General features: G+C 38.8%; 3 protein-coding genes across 3 annotated transcripts; 1 reads left to right on the forward strand and 2 right to left on the reverse strand.

The window, feature by feature from the left end:
* Positions 1–3,748: 3,748 nt before the first annotated feature.
* Positions 3,749–6,502, reverse strand: LOC101296656. Its single transcript, XM_004297627.1, has 7 exons — positions 6,074–6,502; positions 5,682–5,822; positions 5,227–5,592; positions 4,832–5,074; positions 4,563–4,655; positions 4,203–4,403; positions 3,749–4,101 (listed from the first exon to the last, which is right to left on the reverse strand). Exons 1-7 carry the CDS (start codon positions 6,365–6,367, stop codon positions 3,889–3,891), a joined length of 1,551 nt encoding a protein of 516 aa, XP_004297675.1. The 5' UTR covers positions 6,368–6,502; the 3' UTR covers positions 3,749–3,888.
* Positions 6,503–7,089: 587 nt separating this feature from the next.
* Positions 7,090–9,984, reverse strand: LOC101297237. Its single transcript, XM_004297629.1, has 11 exons — positions 9,883–9,984; positions 9,319–9,432; positions 9,100–9,218; positions 8,939–8,985; positions 8,772–8,872; positions 8,427–8,523; positions 8,220–8,328; positions 7,880–8,042; positions 7,655–7,726; positions 7,359–7,472; positions 7,090–7,278 (listed from the first exon to the last, which is right to left on the reverse strand). The coding sequence occupies exons 1-11, from the start codon at positions 9,982–9,984 to the stop codon at positions 7,171–7,173; spliced, it is 1,146 nt and encodes a 381-aa protein (XP_004297677.1). The 3' UTR covers positions 7,090–7,170.
* Positions 9,985–14,888: 4,904 nt separating this feature from the next.
* LOC101297826 (two-component response regulator ARR3-like) lies at positions 14,889–16,360 on the forward strand. Its single transcript, XM_004297631.1, has 4 exons — positions 14,889–15,244; positions 15,332–15,411; positions 15,506–15,654; positions 15,778–16,360. Exons 1-4 carry the CDS (start codon positions 15,088–15,090, stop codon positions 16,112–16,114), a joined length of 723 nt encoding a protein of 240 aa, XP_004297679.1. The 5' UTR covers positions 14,889–15,087; the 3' UTR covers positions 16,115–16,360.
* Positions 16,361–18,329: the final 1,969 nt, after the last annotated feature.

Raw genomic sequence — 18,329 nt, forward strand, 5'->3', positions numbered from 1 at the left:
CCAATCACATCAAAATTGAGATGGCAATCCACTAGAACAAGTGTTTGAATATTTTTCAAAAGTGGAAGGGATGGAAGGATTGAACACGAGATCAATAAAACCTTAAGGTCTTCCATTCCATCGAAAATTGTGTCCAGCAGCCTCAACTTCAGCTTTAACCAATCTTTGACCCCCATTAGTAAAAGTTCAGTAGAACTTGTACAGGTTGTCAGTGAACGACAATATGCAGATTCCTCAGATCCAGATTCATCGACAGCATTATACCTGCGCCAATAGTTCACTTCCGGTCCATGTCTTAACACGATTCTCTTTTCAGACTTATCATTCTTGTTTTGATTAAATTCTTGGGAGGCTATATACACGGCTACATCACGCACCACATCATGCATTCTAACAGAGTCTTTCTCATCACCGTCTAACAATAAAGAGTGATCTTTGAGTGTGTCAACCAATGTTTCTACGCAATCCCTTCCTTCAGATATTGAATCAATGCCTTTCAAAAGCCCGAGCCCAATCGCAATTCTAACCAACATTTCAATATCAAAATCTTCACTTTCCGGAAATAGACAACATAGCAAAAAACATGATTTGGCTTGCTCGCTTGGTAGACATTCGTAGCTGAACACTATTTTTCCATACACATGCTTTATCACTCCTGGCACGTTTTCGGGACAAGCATTTCTTAGTTCTCTAAGTGCATTTCTCCATCTTGAAATGCTTTTACCTTGTAGTGCCCCTCCAACTGTAGAAATTGCAACTGGTAAACCATCACATTCAGCAAGAACTTGTTCTGCTATTGGACACAGCTCGAGATCAGATTCAATGGAACCTCCTGCCACCTTCTTAAACAAACTCCAGGCGTCATGTCTTGGCAAACCACCAATGGGGAAATGTTTTCTGGTTTTCATCTCTTTGAAAATATCTTGGTTCCGTGATGTTACCAGAAGTTTACAACATTTTTGATCACGGGAAATTGGAATCCCTATTTCCCACAAATTTAATTGTGTCCAAACATTGTCCAATATTAAAAGGACATTGTTAGTACCCCGTGATAATCTTTCACGTAACTTAGCTGCTCTGTCGTCTTCTCCTGTAAGTTCCAAGCGGAGAGCTTTGGCAATTTGACCTTGAATTTTGATGAGATCAGGTTCTTGGGTGAACTCTGCAATTGCAATTTCATCAAATAGTTGTACTTCACCTGCTTTTGCACCAATCTCCATCACCAAAGTTGTTTTGCCGATACCCCCCATCCCACATATTACAATGGGATTGGATTCATCATCTGTCAGTGCATCCATTACATCTCTGATGACAGAATTCCTTGATTCAAACTCAACGGGTCTTGCTATGGGTGTGGAATGTAATAGCAATCTGAAATTGCTCCGTGTCCCCATCTCACCAAACACATCTGGTAGTTGTGAAATCAACATTATCTTGCAGCTTTTCTTGATATCAACATGATAAATTCCAATTGCTTCCAAATCAAGAATTTTCCAGACATCAGTCAGTATCACAAGAAACCTCTTAGAATCAGAAGCCAATAACACAGTACGTAGCCTCTCTGCCCGTTCCACCAAACTCCCCTTCTCCAATTTGAGGTCCAGCATTTCTGCAATCTCATCTTGTATTCGTTTCAAATCTGGATCCTGAGACACAAGTGCCATCACAACCTCTTCAAAGAGATTTCTGTGTTTCATTCTTTTGATGAATTCTTTAGTTGTTACTGTATCCAACTCTCTGAATGTCCCAGAAATGCCAATGATATTGATCTTGTCATCTTGCAGAGCCGTCAAGAGATCCTTTGTATAAGGCAGCCTATATTCCAGACGGTCAGAGAGATCCATGGGTACATGTGCTTTAGCAGGATTGGATGTTCCTGAGGAGGAGCTAGCCTCTTCATGGGGCTTCACCGGTGCCTCAATGGAATCCTCATAATATGGTATGGCAGGATAATCAAGCTTCGGCGGAGGAGCAGGACATGATATTGTGGTGAAATTTCCATCTGTAATAAGCTTATCAAGCTTTACAGCCATCTTCGCTGCTTTCCTACTCAAGGAATGACGACCCTTCAGATTTGGACACCATCCATTGGAGCTGCAGCATGTTGTTGCCTTGGCTACTCTTCCTTCTTCAAAACATGTCTCCTTTTCTTGTATGGTCTGCTGTACTCGTTCCAACCAGTTCTGAACTTCGGGAAGAATATCCTCCAAGTTCCTCTTTGCTCCATCCACACGTAACTGTACCCCGTCTCTTGTAGCAGTCAGAGTTGTAACCTTCATGGTGATATCTTCAACATTGCTCTTGTAGTTACTCAGATAACCAAATTGTCGCAGAACAGGTTCCACTGTGTACTCTGCTAACTTTCCAACAACTGCAATAACAATATCTGCCATTTGTCTACTCGATTTTGCTTTTGATGCTAACTAGGAAGGATCAGAAATGGAATAAATGAATGAATACTGCAAAGACAAGGACTTGAAGAAAGGAAGGAAGGAACTACAAACGACAGCAGGATATATATATATATATATATTATTTTTTTTTCTTCTTGTATGAGTAAAGATTCACATAACACTTGAATTGATGAAACAATAACTAGGAAGCAAAAGGAGAGAAAGTAGGAAAGTAATTTTTTTTTTTTTTTCTTTTGGTATGAAAGTAGGACAGCAAAAGAAACAAATCTAACTGCGCTTCAGCAAAATATTGTGAGTTTATGACAAAAGAAAGACAGAATTGTGTGGAACTCGATTGCAAAGGGCAGCTAACGCGTACCTATTTCCTTTGAATAGTTGAGTTGTTGATCCAAGAAGAGAAATGCAGAAAAATTGGAGTGCCAGACTGCCGGGAGTAGAGAGATGATCAACAGTACTGATGTTGACTCTTATGATCCCCAGTTTAGTCTCTTGCTCTTCACCACTCAACTAAAGCTTTAAAGCATTACAGACTGGGCCCAGAGTGGGCGCTGTAACGCACTCAAAAATATACTCTTTCATCAACTAACCTATCAAAACCTTCTGAGAAGAAAGCAGATAAACAAAACCCAACCAATATACTACTACAGTGACATATGATGTCTGTGCTGAGATATTATTTCTGAAAGATATCAGCTCTTAAATTAGACATTTAAGTTAACTTCAGGTTTTGAATCATCAATAATGCTGGTACCTTTTGGGTGCAAAAGTGGCTTCCAGCGGCTACAAATGTCATGTTGGAGCAACTGGTGTCGACTTTAGCATCAAAGGGTCCACTAGAGAAACTCAGCAAGTTTCGACCCAAACCGGAGTTGATCGGAGCTTTGGCTGCATCTTCAAATCAATCATAATCCGGCACACCCAAGCTGTGTTTCCCGAAGAAACGACAATTGCCAAACCCCCAAACAGATGCAATTGTTTCCATGAAGGGCTTAGCAGCCTCCCCACCGCAAAGTGGTGCTCTTGTTGATTGCCAGAGAGGCAGCCAACCTTGCTGAATTTCATCTCACTTTGGTGAACAGGTGAGAGAAAGCGAAGAAAGTCGAGTACTTTGTCAATAATGACACCTATTGCATCTCAATCGTTCCGTTGTTATAAACAGGAACCGTCGTAGACAATTTTTAATTTTTAAATAAAAATTAGATTTTTAGCCAGATTACTATCTTAACTTTTACTTTACGGTGTGTTTGTATGAAGGTGAATTTATAAGAATTTAATAAAAAATAAGGAATTGAAGGAAAATAGAAGCTCAAGTTTGTAAAATGAAATAGAACTTTACCAATAACACAATTGTATTATGAGAGTACAGTTACAGAATTGATGCACAACTATGTACAATAACTTATTCAGCTACCGTGATTCAAAGAAAAAGCCAGTGCTGTGTATCATGATTCTTTCAATATACACTTACGACTCCTTAGCATTGACTAGGTCTAATATAAGTAGGAGGTAGGGAGGGGCAGTGCTCATTCATGTTTGCGTATGGCTCTATGGTGTTATATTCAGGCAGTTCCATTCGATATTCACCAAGGATCTGGCAGAATGGGAGCTTTTCATCCCCTAAGTTACACCAACTTGGCAAACGTGTCTGGTTATTCTCAAAAATCTTTAGCATGTACGCATCACGAATCTGTGAGATAGATTGATGAGTCATGTCAAATGGAGTCAAAGTAATAAACAGAACAGTTTATAGAAGCTAAAGGAATACTATGATAGTGTTAGATCACTTACAGTGAATTCAGTAACTTGAATAGAGTTCGAAATAGGACCAAAAATCCCGGCTTCTTTATACATTGCAAGAATGAAAGCAACACAGGTTGTAGATTTGCCATCACTGTACACCCACTCATCTTGTTCTGGAATAGTAAGCAAGTGATCGACAGATATCCCGCGATTTTCAACCTCAGCCAGTATCTCATACAGGTCCAATCCCTAAAAAATCATACACAGGTTAAAATCAGATATCAGATTCAATGTGAAGGAAGTATATTAGAATTTCACTTCAAAATGTTTAGTGCACTGGAATTCTAAAGCAGACCTATGGCAATTCATTCTTGAAATACTGAGCAACCAAAAGGGAAGAAAAATTACCTCAGTACTTAGCCGCTTGTTTAGAGCCTCATTCCACATATTAGCAGCATAAGCCGGCTGCACCCTAGTCCACATAGACATGACAGAAACAACCTGAAAGCAGGAGCTGCTACTTAGGACAGAAAGCACAATCAACTAAAACCTAATCAACTATTGTGTTGCTGTTTTTGTTCATTTAGCAAGTACTATTATCAATACCCTCATCGTTTCATGTACACAAGTTCTACAAGGCTTATTGTACTATATACATGGTATTAGTGAACTCATACCAAATGAGTATCAAGAGGTGGGGGATAGTTTTCAGCCATGGTGTCAATCCAGCTAAATATCATGTTGTGATAACCATATGGTTTCCCTGACATGCTCCGAGCATATTCCCATGCTGCAGTAGAGTTAAATTTTTCACGCAGCTCTGGATGCAAGGGAAGTAAGGCTATCTGTGGATTAGAACCATCCTTGAGTTGTAGCTCCCACCATTCCTCCCATGGAATCACTGCTATAACTTCTTCACCCTGCAATAGTAATGCAGGAATGTCAAAATTCTATTCTAAATAGAGCCACACGATGTTAGTATTTTACTTCATTTGAAGCATATAATCAGGTAACTGTTTCACAAAGCTGAAAACTGCACATTTATAGCTGCACTATGTCCTTAATTTGATACCTTTTCGTTCTCGTGTCCTGATTCACCAACCCACAGTTTTCCCATCTCATCCTTCAAGCACACTGCTGTATGACCGGCAAATGCTCCCGTGACCCATTTTTCCAATGTCTCAAATCCACCCCATCGACCCCGGATCTTCGAAAGTGCTAGAAAATCACCACTATGAACATCATCAGGATTTATAGTTGCACGCCAAGGCTGAGAACGTTTCTCAAAGGTTGCCCCCATATGCTTTTCCAAGAAAGCTAAGTTTGCATTTTGACCCCAAACAGTGTTGGAAAACAGAGGCAACACATCAATCAAGGAGAGCATCGTCCCCAGCATCCCCGATGGCATGAGAAACACAGACACTCCATGCTGCTTTACCTGCTCAATATTAAGTCACACCATCAACTCCAAGCCTATAACCTCACCCACCTTATCATTCAAACACATTACTCATTAACCAAACTTACATATTCCAACTCTGCAGGCTCTTCCCATGAGTCGAACTTCAACGTATGCTCCCGCGCAGAAAAGTAGTAATCCCATGTTATCCGATACGGCGTTGCAAACACATATAGATCCATACACGCCCAACTGTGTGCCTCTGAAGTCTGTAGAACAACAAAACTCATGAATCAACAAGAAAATTCAATACTAGTTCACTTCTTGTACTCAATTGTACAAGGACTTACCAAACTAAATTCATATCAGCTGTAATTTAGTAATTTCACTTCCATATCATAATCCTAGTGTAAATAAAGCTGAGCTTCCTATTCAATCTACTCAATTGAATACACAAAACAGTAAAAAGAAGCAAGTAAATTTCAGACTTCACAGACCAAAAAGGTTAAAAATTTCTCACCCTGAGATAGAGAACGCCGCCGCCCAAACCCCGATCACCTTCGACGAACTCTAACCGGGCCTCGTTGCCGGAAAAGCAAGCACCTTCCCATTGGATCGAGTCGTTATTGGGACTCACCGACCCGATAAACGACGGCAACAAATCCACGGCACTGTGGAAATTGTTGAGCACCGGCCACGATATCTGACGTGGCAGCACCGGAAGCACGTCCTTGATTCTAAGGGGTACCTTGAGAGCGGAGGCGAGTCCTAGAGAGCAGAGCAGGAGCAGTAGAATCCACGGCGTGCGAGACATTGATGAGTCGGATGGGAGATTGGGTTTTCTGGGTTGGATAGTGATTAGAATTTAGAGATTTGATTGAGAAAACCCTAACCCTAACCCTAGGATTTTGGGGGGTTTGGGGAAGTTGCTAAAATCAAAAGGGGCGATGAATGTGATGATGATGATGATCCAGGTCTCATGTCGTTGGATTTTTCTTTCATTGACCTTGACTACGCTCCACGTGGAGGGAAACTTAAACGACGTGTCGTTTGCTTCACGTTGAGCGTACGTGGTTACTACGACACAGGTCGAGCTGGAGTTTGGGTTCCTCGTTGGAAATAATTTAGGTGACCACTTATAAACGACAAACACTAATAAGAGATCAACATGTGTCAATAATAATTATAAATAAACATTCCAAATACTCAAAACCTCATGTTATGTTCTTAAATTACAACCAAACCTTTTAAAATTGACATGTGTCTCATGTTTATTAGCGGTGGTCACCTTAAGATGACTAACCCTTGTCACCGAAGTCGGGTTCTTCTTCGTTACCATGAAACCCTCTAGAATCAGGAACACAATCCTTCCCAAAAGAGTAGGGAAACAAATAGCACAGAGCAGCACAGCTTTAGGAGAAATAAACCGTGCTCAATGGAACTGAGTTGGGTAACTGCTGATATCTAAAACTTCAACTTTAAAGAACTAATTTTTTTAGACTGAAAAATAAAAAATAAAAAAAAATAGTAGAGTGGGTCATGACATTCAAACTAAGCAATGAAACTTCAACTCTACAATATTTTGACAAAGATACACAGCGGCTCATATGTGTAAGTTTACGCAGACCATTTGGACATTCCGTAGAGGAAGCAATTGGAGTAGCAAGGGATGAAGAGAGCATTGTTTTCTACCACTATCGGTTGTCTGAATGGATTTAATTGAATCTGCAAGACAGAGAGAATAAACTGAGAAGTTGTCGTTCAATGGAATGCTATAACAGATTCCAAGTAATGATAACACACACCGGAATGTTAGGAGGAAAGCCAGTGACACTGCTAATGCAACGAGCTCCGAGATGGCAAGCTTCTTCACAGTAATCGGAAAAAACTGCTGGTATATTCATATCCTTTATCAGCTCCTGGAACACTCATCCATCCAAGAAACCCAGGAAATTAGGAGGGGAAAACAATATATTGTAACAAATAGGGCTAACATATTTATCGAAATTTTAAGTCTGTATACAAGGTTGACTCGGCTCACTTGAACACACCCACACAAAAATGAGAGAGACAAAGATTTTGATATCAAAGAAAAACATACAATTGTTGGTAACCAACTTGAATAAGCAGCAATGCCGGCATTTGGAGCAATTACTATATGAGGATATGAATCCTGCCCACATAAGATTAACTGTTAAAAAACGGCAAAACGAAAACCAATAAGGTAAATGCGCCCTCAGATCACAAGTGATTGCTAGACATCTTAATAGAGAAAATATATGATCCATTGCATGTGTCTCGTAGAAAGAGATAGAAAGTACACGACCTTAACTATATCTGTGTAACGTTCATGATAGAGTCCCCTCCAAAGTTGCAATGTAACAGCTGAAGTGTCATTAGTATGTACACCACTCTCAACTGAAGATTTACAAACGCAATCTGTTCCGAGGCAATGAGCATAATTGCTTAGCTTGATCCTCTCACCATCCCTATATGCTCAAGAGAACACCAGGAATTAATAATATTATAGATAACCTAGTCTTCTCCACAGGACAGGCAACACACAGCAAATGACCCTCGTTTTATCTTGATTAGGTAAAGTTTAAAGCAAAACAAATCAGGTAAAGGAGTTGCATGCAATACCATTCGAAATGTACAACACCAACCTATGTTGTGGAATTGAAGGTCCAATAAGATCTATATGCACATCCATGTGAGGAAAAAGCGCGTGTAGCTCCGAGAAGACATAAAGCTGAAGAAGCTCTTTCTCGGGTCCTGTGAGAATTCAGCTCATATAACACTGGATTGACTATGATGATAGACAATTAATATCAAAGCAGATAACATGTGTACTGTTAAAGGCATTCCAGTACCAAGATAATGTATGTGCAATTTTCCATTGATTCCAGAAGTCAAGCTTCCTGAATCAGCTACTTGAGTCAGTTGAGTGGCATAATAAATTGTAAGAGGCTGCAGCAAAAAGGGCAGATGTTCGCATTTGTGATACATGTTGGCATGTCAAAAATAAGAGCAATTATACAACATTTGAATTTGAAGTCCATGAATTTGGATGGAAGAAAAACTTAGATGATATTCCCCATTCTGGAAGTTTCTTAGGTTTCTTTTCTTAGTAAGGATACTGCTAATATTTTGTAATGGCCATCTAAGCTTTTATTTCAGATTTACTATCAATTGACAGTTTGACGCAGATATCATACCCAGTGTAGAAGTAAAGCAACAGGTGAATGCAGTGGGATGGATCTCCAATCATAGTACTCCTTCCAACTGATTAGATGCTTTGAAAGTGTGAAAGCAGGTTCTGCATATATATGTTTCAACATCAACTTTTAATCCATCACAAAGAGCCAGATGCACAAGATAATACCATTACATGGGCAGAGGGTGCTTCCGAGATCCCAAGTGTTATCTAGCCTGCCAATAAAAAGGCATATATGACCAGAATTAGAACCAACATGTAAAACCTACTAATATGAGAAATTTTAGAAGTTTCAGGAAGACAAATAAATTATGAAGACAAACGCAAACCTTGAACAATCAAACGACATAACCGGTTCCCCACAACAACATTCATATAACCACATTCCCGTTTGATGGACCCCTCTTTTAGTCAAGAATGAACACCTTGTCTCCTGTTTTTCACAAACCTAACATGATCATCCCCAAAATAAACATCAGTTTAACAGGTAACAATAAAGAGGCTAAAAGAAAAGCACCATTCTATTACTAGAGACAATTGTTGATTACCTGAACTGTAGCTTCTTCAGAAAAAGTGAAAGGAAACTCGTTCAAGATATCTATCTGCTCCATTTGTTCTTCTAACCTTTCGCACTCCTCTTTATGATCGCGCCAATGCAAAATCTAAGAAGAAAACAATACAGTCAGAAAGCTAACTTCATCTCAAGAAAGAAAACAATAACTAGACAAAAACTTCCTCTTGCAAACAACATTAATAAAGGAACTGGGATTGAGCTAGATTAGGAGACCCCAGAGAAACCAATGTAAACACATAGTGACACACCTACTATGCTAAACCCAGCATCTATAATTACATTTTACAGAGCTATAATCTCAGCAGTAAGATGAAATATGCACTAATACTGAAACCCTCATAAACCCATTATCAGAAACATTAGAAACTGCCACCTTCTCCTTCCCACTATTACACACACCATCTCCAATCAAACTAAGACTAACCCAATTGCTATATTCAATGAAAGATCAAACCCAATTTCAAGCACATGGGTTCTGCATTACAACTGAGTTACTAACTGAAACAAGAAGTAGCCACATAGAAATTAGAAGCTGCACCTGGTGAGATACAGAGCAATAAGCAACGGCTTCGCAACGAGCACACCGCCGTGTAGGTGGGCCAGTGCACCGAGTCCCCAGTCGCTTCCCGGCACACTCCATCGTTCTCCGTTTGCTTTCTACAAAGGAACAATGATGGGCAAAACCAACTCTAGGCCCGCCTATGGATTAGGTTTGAAGCCCATTCAACTCACTCTGAATCTGGGCCAATAATCAACTTTGGAAGCAAAGTGCCCCCCTTTCATCAACAGAAGTCCTACTTCTTTCGAGTCAAAAGGATACCTTTTGTATGCAAGAACATTTCGATAACAAAAGGGAAGTGAAATCCACGTACCCGAAATTGTAATCCATACACCCACTTTTCATTATTAGTAACTTAAATTTTGTCTTCATATGAGAATAATTATTAAAAATGAAAAATAGGTGTGTAGATTACAATTTGGGGTGTGTAGAAATCACATCTCTAACAAAATTGCTAGCAAAACACAAAGTTTCACCCTGCAAGGTGAGCTTCGTTTGTGTATACGCTACAAACTACTTCAAGTCTTTACAATAATAACATTATCAATGAGTTTCACGTCTTATTTTATGATTTATCATGATTACTTACTAAATCAGTACATACATTTTTAATCAAATACATGATCCTTCACGATGGTGTTAGCTGTTTATAGCTAAGTATTATAATGCTCAGCAGTTCATCACCTTGATAAGAGTAGATGTATAAATATATTCCCTCTACAAATAATATCCCATATGACTTGAAATTTCTCCCACTCATATCTTCCAATTCAACCTAAGGTTCATGTTGCATGTTTGAAAAGATGCAAAGGGGTTCTCATTACCTGTTTGGTAAAGAGAGTCAAATGGTCCAAATGAATTTTATTGCCAGCACAACAAACAACAAGAACAAAAAAAAAGATGCCCCAAATCACACTCTATTACAAAAAGGTAAGATGCCAAATCTTCCAAGAAAAAGAAGGATCATCCACGCGGTGAGATACCCTTTTTATTTTTCACCTTCAAAGTCATGTTGTAAAGAACAAAGTTCTTAACTTGTCAAATCATACCCATGAATACAATGTTGTATTTTACGCAATGACATCATATATAAGTGTACACTCTATCTCTAAGCATGACAACTCTAAGTCTCTAACATCTTTTTTCTTTCACCATCTCAATTTGCAGATCAAACACAGTAGTGAAAATAACTTCTTTCATTTATCCAAAAAAAATAATAATAATAACTTCTTTCATTCCGATGAAATAAAAATCTTGTGATTGTTGATGGAGAGCGACATTTCTTTTATGAGTGGTACCTCTTGGCCACATTTGGCCACATGCTCTATTTGTATTCGCTCTATGTGCTAGCTAGCTTTTTTCATTTCTCTGTTAATTTTTGGGCTATATGCTTTTTTTTCACAAACAAGAAAAGGAAAATGAAAAAAACGACTTTCCTCGAAATCAATCTTAGACTTAGATTGACATCTCCTTTTTTGTTAATTGAGTCACCTGTTCTGAATAAGAAACTCATACAGAATGACGATACGAAATCCGTTTTAGATATTTGTTGTGATCTTAATTCAACTCTCGCTTTACAATAACAAAAAAATAAGGAAAGTGAAATTCACACTCCCCAAATTATAATTCACACTCCTATTTTTCATTTGTAGTAACTTAAATTTTTTGTTTAATAACTTAAATTTTATCTTTTTATACAAATGATAACTAAAGATAAAAAATAAATATGTAGATTATAATTTACAGAATGTGAATTTCACATCCATTTAAATGAACTGTAACAAACATACTCTTTTGTGTACAAATTAATCTACCACCATATAAGACTAACTTGATCAGAGTGAAAATTAACGAGCGGGTGAGTGGTATCTGGTAAGGGAAGAAACCCCACATTATCGATGGTCTTTGATAATCATGTAAAGGTGTCGGAGCAATATAAATTAATGGGACCCGGAATTGAGATTCTGTTTGACTGAGGTGAAATCTCATCCCCTCGTATTTTAAGTGGATCAATTCGATCTCATTGCAAAAAATAAAAGAGAGTTGGTTTTAGGTGTGTATGCTTTTCATGATTACAAAGTCAACCAATTCTTAATCCCCCTCTCAAATTCGATGCGAATACTTATAACCCTTTTGATGATGTGCATACATGAGTGATGAGTATGACTAGTTGCTTAGTTTAAGTCTATGAGATACCTCAGACCTTAATTAATCAAGTCATAAAACATGAGGTGGGTGTAAATGCATGTATCTCTTCGAAGTGAGTATTTCTAAGTCAATGTTCATGAAAATGTACACGAGAAATGCTCTAACCCAAACAACTTAAAAACATGATCTCTTTGGAGTATTAATAAGTTAGTATATGATTGACGGAGTTTCACTTAGCTTTGTACAACTTGGATAAGCTGAATTGAGAATAAGTTAAGTTTTGTTTTACGATTGAATAGTGCATGTTGCAATATGTATGTTAGCGATGCTATACTTTGTTCTTTCATATGATTAGATATATATGGTGAGATATAAATCTCACATTAGAAAAATAGGATATTGTAGGTCGGTTTATAAGGGTTTTAGGCCACTTCATCTATTGTCAATTGGTTTTGAATGTGAACCTCAAACTACTTTATCATGGTATTAGAACGGGTTACCCACGTCCACGTGTGAATGCGTAACGGCTACACGAACTCCACGTCACCCCAAATGTTGTCTACGTGTTAGGGTTGAAAATTCACCACACGTGCGGGAGCGTGTTGAGATATAAATCTCACATTGGGAAAATAAGACATTGTCTGTCGGTTTATAAGGGTTTTGGGTCACTCCATCAATTATTAATTAGTTTTGGATATGATTTCATATTACTTTATCAATATCTGACACCCTTAGAGTAAAACAATTCAATGCAACTTCAACTGAGGCATTCATATGCAGATCAAAACGACCGACACTCACTGCCATATTTATATGAACTGTATTGAGCTTAGTATGCATGTCATGAATTAAATTCACTGCACTGCATCACGAACAAGTGAGTCTCTTGTTATTGTACAATGCTCCGTGACCACAAGAAATACAGTCCAAACAAAACCCGATTGCGTCGTGTTCTTCTGTAAGCGTGATATTTTGGGCAGACTAAGGAAGCATCGCACCACACTTGACTATAGCTTGGACAATGTAAGCATAAATCTTGCATCACACCGCACGTTAGACGAGAATCAAACATGACAATCAAATCCCTTGTTGAAGAATTAACGTCACCTAAAATCCGCACCATTCCAATTCCCATTCCCCTTCTTCGCTGTGAAATCCGCAATACGTGGTTGATACTTATCCTGAGGAGAGACTTGACCAGGGATATATGGGGGAATGGGAAATCAATCTCGGAAAGACAATACAAACGACGATATCCCAGATTTGATCCTCAGTGTCTGAATTTTTGAATTTTGGTAGCATAAGTCCAAGCAATGACAATCCCGGGTCCCAAACCCAGATTATTTTGGGGACTCCCAAATCTCCTCAATTCCCTTTCTTGTCTCGTCGTCTTTACACTCTTGTTGCCACTTGTTATTTCTTTATTTCTTGACACCATGGTCCATATATTCCCATGTCCTTTAGCCCATCCTTCTATTTTCTTCCTAATTATCTCCCTGCTCTGCTGTTTAAGCTTCTAGATAATATTTTGAGCTTCATTTTTCATTTTTGTATTTGGAACTGAATGATTTGGTTTTCATAAACATGAGAATACAATTGAGTCGTCCTAAGAGAGTTACACGATAAAATTGAGTTATCCTTAAAAAGCTCTGCCTGCTCTAAAACCAAGTTATAACAATGCTTAGATAACCTAAAATGTAACTAGTACATACTTGAAAAGGAATCGAACGACATCAAGCATTTCTTTAAGTACTTATTCGATGACCGGAAACCCTAATCTAAAATGGAGCCTTTGCATGAGCTTATGCAAACTTCAAACATTGTCGAACCTTCGTTATTGTAGATGTGACTCGATCACTAATTCTATCCACTCTACACCCTCAACTGCTCGGCAATTAGAGCCGAAATGTTGACGAATGACAACGTTGCCGAACCAAGAAGCACCACCACAAAGAAACATGCCATCATCATTCCTCTACCTGATTTGGGGACCGAAAGGTCACCGCCGTTAGCAATCAAAATCTAGCTAGGTTTTGCTTCTTGAGGTCTCTCCGGATTGCACGGAGGCCTCCTTCTACCAAAAGCTAGTTAGAACTTGGAACAAATGAACAATGGATTATATGGTTTATCTAAAACTTGATTATAAATATATTCTGGCTTTGGTGCTCAAATCTAAAGTTTAGACATGTCCCGGCCGGGTAGGGATTAAACACATTTACACTCGATCACATTACTGTATTTATCTAACGTAAGAGGCAACCTTCCAACCAAAATCGTGGATATATTGGAAACAACCCAGAAAGTAGTAGTAAAAGAAGAAGAAATTACAGAGCACGAGGCACCACGTGCATGGCGAGACTGAGCCAGCCAGCCATGGCCGCGCGGTCTCATAGGATTCTTAAAGAGATCGAGATACCCCAAAACAACAGTAGATGCCAACCCTTTCCATTACAAACCAACAAACCCCAGTAAATACCACCGGCTTTTGCCTCCGTCGTCCTCTTCTGCCTAATTCCCGCGTAATTATAACGATTTGACGGCATTGACTGCCGGTCAACTCCGCCGACCAGTCACTCAGACTAGCACAAACCCCAACATTGACCAAAAACTCGTCCCAATAATATTGATCACTCGCGAGATATCGGGAGCCTGGTTTTAGGGTTTTATATTTTTTTTTCGGTTTGATTTGGAAGATCGCACCAAAGTGGATTTCAGAATCTCAGCGTTTAAAGGCTTGAAAATAAATAAAGTAGATATGGAGATTTGTTAGAGAGAGAAAGATTTGATTTTGCGAAAGAGACCTAATATATTAGAGAGGGAAAACAAACACATAATGTGACACAGACAGATAGACATTACCTTATTATTTACATTTCCTATTTCCTCATTTCCATCACTACTCGTATATAACATTGGCCTTTGAAGCTGAGCAAGCTTTTTCTTGTTGCTTTGCCTCTTCTTCTTCTTCATCTTCAAGCTTTACAGGAGAGAAAAACAAAGCAGCAATTAATCCGGCTTGTCCGATTCTATTCCTATATGGCCAGGACCGGTGTCGTTTCGTGGCGGAGGAGGTCGGAGAAGCTGGAAGGTTTGGATCTCTCCAGTTCCGAAGAAGCTCACGTCCTCGCCGTCGATGACAGCCTCGTCGATCGCAAGGTCATTGAGCGCTTGCTTAGAATCTCCTCTTGCAAAGGTGAAAAAACATTTTACATTGTTGTGAAGAAAACTCATCCATCTTAATTATTTGGTTTTGAATTCGAATTTTGTTTCGAAATTGCAGTGACCGCTGTGGACAGTGGTATGAGAGCTCTGCAATTCTTAGGTTTGGACGAGGAGAAGAGCACCTCAGTTGGTTTTGATGTAAGTTTAATTAGCTCACTCAGTCTAACGGTTTTAACTAAATTCTGAAAATTTTGAATATGAATTTGATCGACCTATATTTGTGTGTGTTCAGGGATTGAAAGTGGATCTGATTATCACTGATTACTGCATGCCTGGTATGACCGGGTACGAATTGCTCAAGAAAATCAAGGAATCCTCGACTTTTAAAGAGATTCCGGTGGTGATTATGTCGTCTGAGAACGTTTTGGCGCGCATAGACAGGTATTGTGTTCTTAAATCGATCATATTGTTTGTTTCAATAAAGAAAAGGAAGATTAAATTACTTTTCTGATGTGATTAGGTTATTTTAGTCTGATGTAGTTTTCGACTTGGAATTTTGTTTAGGTGTTTGGAAGAAGGAGCAGAAGATTTCATAGTGAAGCCGGTGAAGTTATCGGACGTGAAAAGGCTTAAAGATTTCATGATGACGAAAGACGTGGTTGCCGGAGGAGTAGAAGAGAGTGGGATCAACAAGAGAAAGCTAAGAGAACCTTCACCTTCCGATGAGCCTCCTTCTCCGCCGTCAATTTTACCGTCATCACCAACGTCAGCCCTCTCATCATCGTCGCCGTCACCATCACCGTCACCGCCTCTTTCAACATCGTCCTCGTTCTCAGCTCCATCGTCGCCCACGTCCCTTGATTCCCCAATCACACGGCTCAAAATGACCAACACTGATTAGATCACCAGGCCAGAACCGACCCGACCCGACCCATACCCTTGGCAACTCACTTTTTTTCGGGTCGAAAACCGCAACTACCCGTTTTAACGGTTTTTGTTGAATTTACTTTTCTTTTTTTTTCCTGTGTTTTTTTTGTTTGCCTTGATTTTGTTTGTTTGTTCACTTTGTTGATATGTGACTGTGAGTTACACTCATTAATACTACTGATTACTAATTACATTCATAATCTTAGATCGATTATGTTAATTTAGTTTCGAAAACGATCCTAATTAGGATGGGGACGCTTCTAATTTTTTGACCTGAATTTTTAGCTTTTTTTTTATGAGGACTTGAATTTTTAGCTTTTGTAATAGGCTTTTGGGAATTCATAAATCTTGTTGGTTATTGTATGTGAGATGACAAAAGGGTACTGGATTTATGACATTCTTTTCCTTGTGGGTGTGTGGGTCAAAAAGTTTGGTACCCAATACAAGTGGGTACTTTAATTTTTAAGATTAGGTCTGAACACAAGTTATTTAGGCCAACTAATACAAGATTTAGAATCTTAAAATTGATTTATAGAAAAGGGAGATAAAATAATTTAGAGGGTGTGGAAAAAATGGGGTTGGATGAATGAACCTATAAGAGTATGTACAGGTTGTTAAATGGAGAGATTTGGATGGGGATTTGGTTGAGTTGGAGGAGATATGTTTGCAAGATCTTGTCTGGTAGAAAGAATATTGGAATGGGATTGTGAATTGGACGTGTTTGAAGTGGTTGTTCCCTTTGGCTTTGGTTTAGGGGGGGACTGGGACACTTGCTGCCCCATGGGTCCTAGCCTCTCTCAACTCCAGTCGTTTGTCTCGTTGTCCCTTTAACAGTGGTATAGCTATCATAAGCTGCCCTACTATTGTCGAGACACCTTCACACTTTCCCCACACAATTGTGTATCAATGTATCGTATATTTATCGGAACAAAACAGTGTTTTGCGAAGTAATGAAATTCACGACACGATCCGTGATCAATTGATTTAACTACATGGGTTTTTAAAATTTTACTAAACGTTGAACACGTCATAGCACGCATTATATTCAACGTGTCAAATGGATGATTGTTATTGATTCGTCGTGAATTTTTCGTACGTAGTATTTTCTTTTTTGTTATGGAGATGGGGGTCTACATTTATGAAAACTATACTCATACCCCACAAGAAGGAAACGTGCGGAGATGTAATCTTGCTACAAATCTTTAGGTACGTGAATCAAGAAAAAGATGTGGATATAGTGGTTGCGAGTAGTACTCTTTGGCTTTTGGTGTCAAGAAAGGCATCAACCCCCGATTGCAATGGATCACGGTGCTACCAAAGCAAGGAACAATCAAAAGTAATCAAAGGATGAATTACCTTAACTTATTCTCAAATCTAGGATTACCTCCAAATCGTATCATAACACCTCAACAATGATAATCATCCCCACCAAATTAAGATCTTTGCTTGAGGGCATTGTTGATGCTCCAATGATTCTACTTTAAATCTTCAATCAGCGACTCACATTTGTCCACCTAAACTTAGAGATAGTTACATTTCTATTATCAAAAAAGTTACATTTCCCCTTTACCGATTGAGACGCTACATTGCAAATAAAGAAACTTTATAACGATCACTCAAATACATTTTCTTATAAAGAAAACAAATACTTCATCGAAATGCTTCTTCGAGGTAAAATATATTTAAGACCCGCTTAGGTTTCTGGACTGGGCTTATCGATAGGATATCATAGAATAGAAAAGGTAAGGTCCAGAATGAATAGACACGGGTTTAATGGGCCTTGATTGATGGGATGGCCCGATAATTATAGCATATAGAGACAGGGGATGGCATAAATGTGTGTTTTGTTTGTTTACTCATTTCCTGGAATGACATGGAGTCAACAGGAATAGATCGAACACACTCCAAGTTGAGAAGAGAATCTTAAAATCTTTTTAGGGTTTTTGGGTCCAGATCAAAACATGGAATTTGGTCAATGAGCAAAAGACAGAATGAAGCAGAGGGCTAAGCAATAAGGGACTGGTGCAATAAAAATGCAGCTCCCTTCTTCACTTGGTTCTTGATGTCAAGGAAGCTCCAAGTCAAAGAGAAACACCTAACTCAATGCTAGTCTTTCGGCTTAGATAAGCCTAATTGATGTCATTCATATTGTCAATTGGGAAGGTGGGATTTCCATTTAGGAATTGTAG

The sequence above is a fragment of the Fragaria vesca genome, linkage group LG4 (genome assembly GCF_000184155.1).
Source record: "Fragaria vesca subsp. vesca linkage group LG4, FraVesHawaii_1.0, whole genome shotgun sequence".
Classification (NCBI taxonomy): Eukaryota; Viridiplantae; Streptophyta; class Magnoliopsida; order Rosales; family Rosaceae; genus Fragaria; species Fragaria vesca.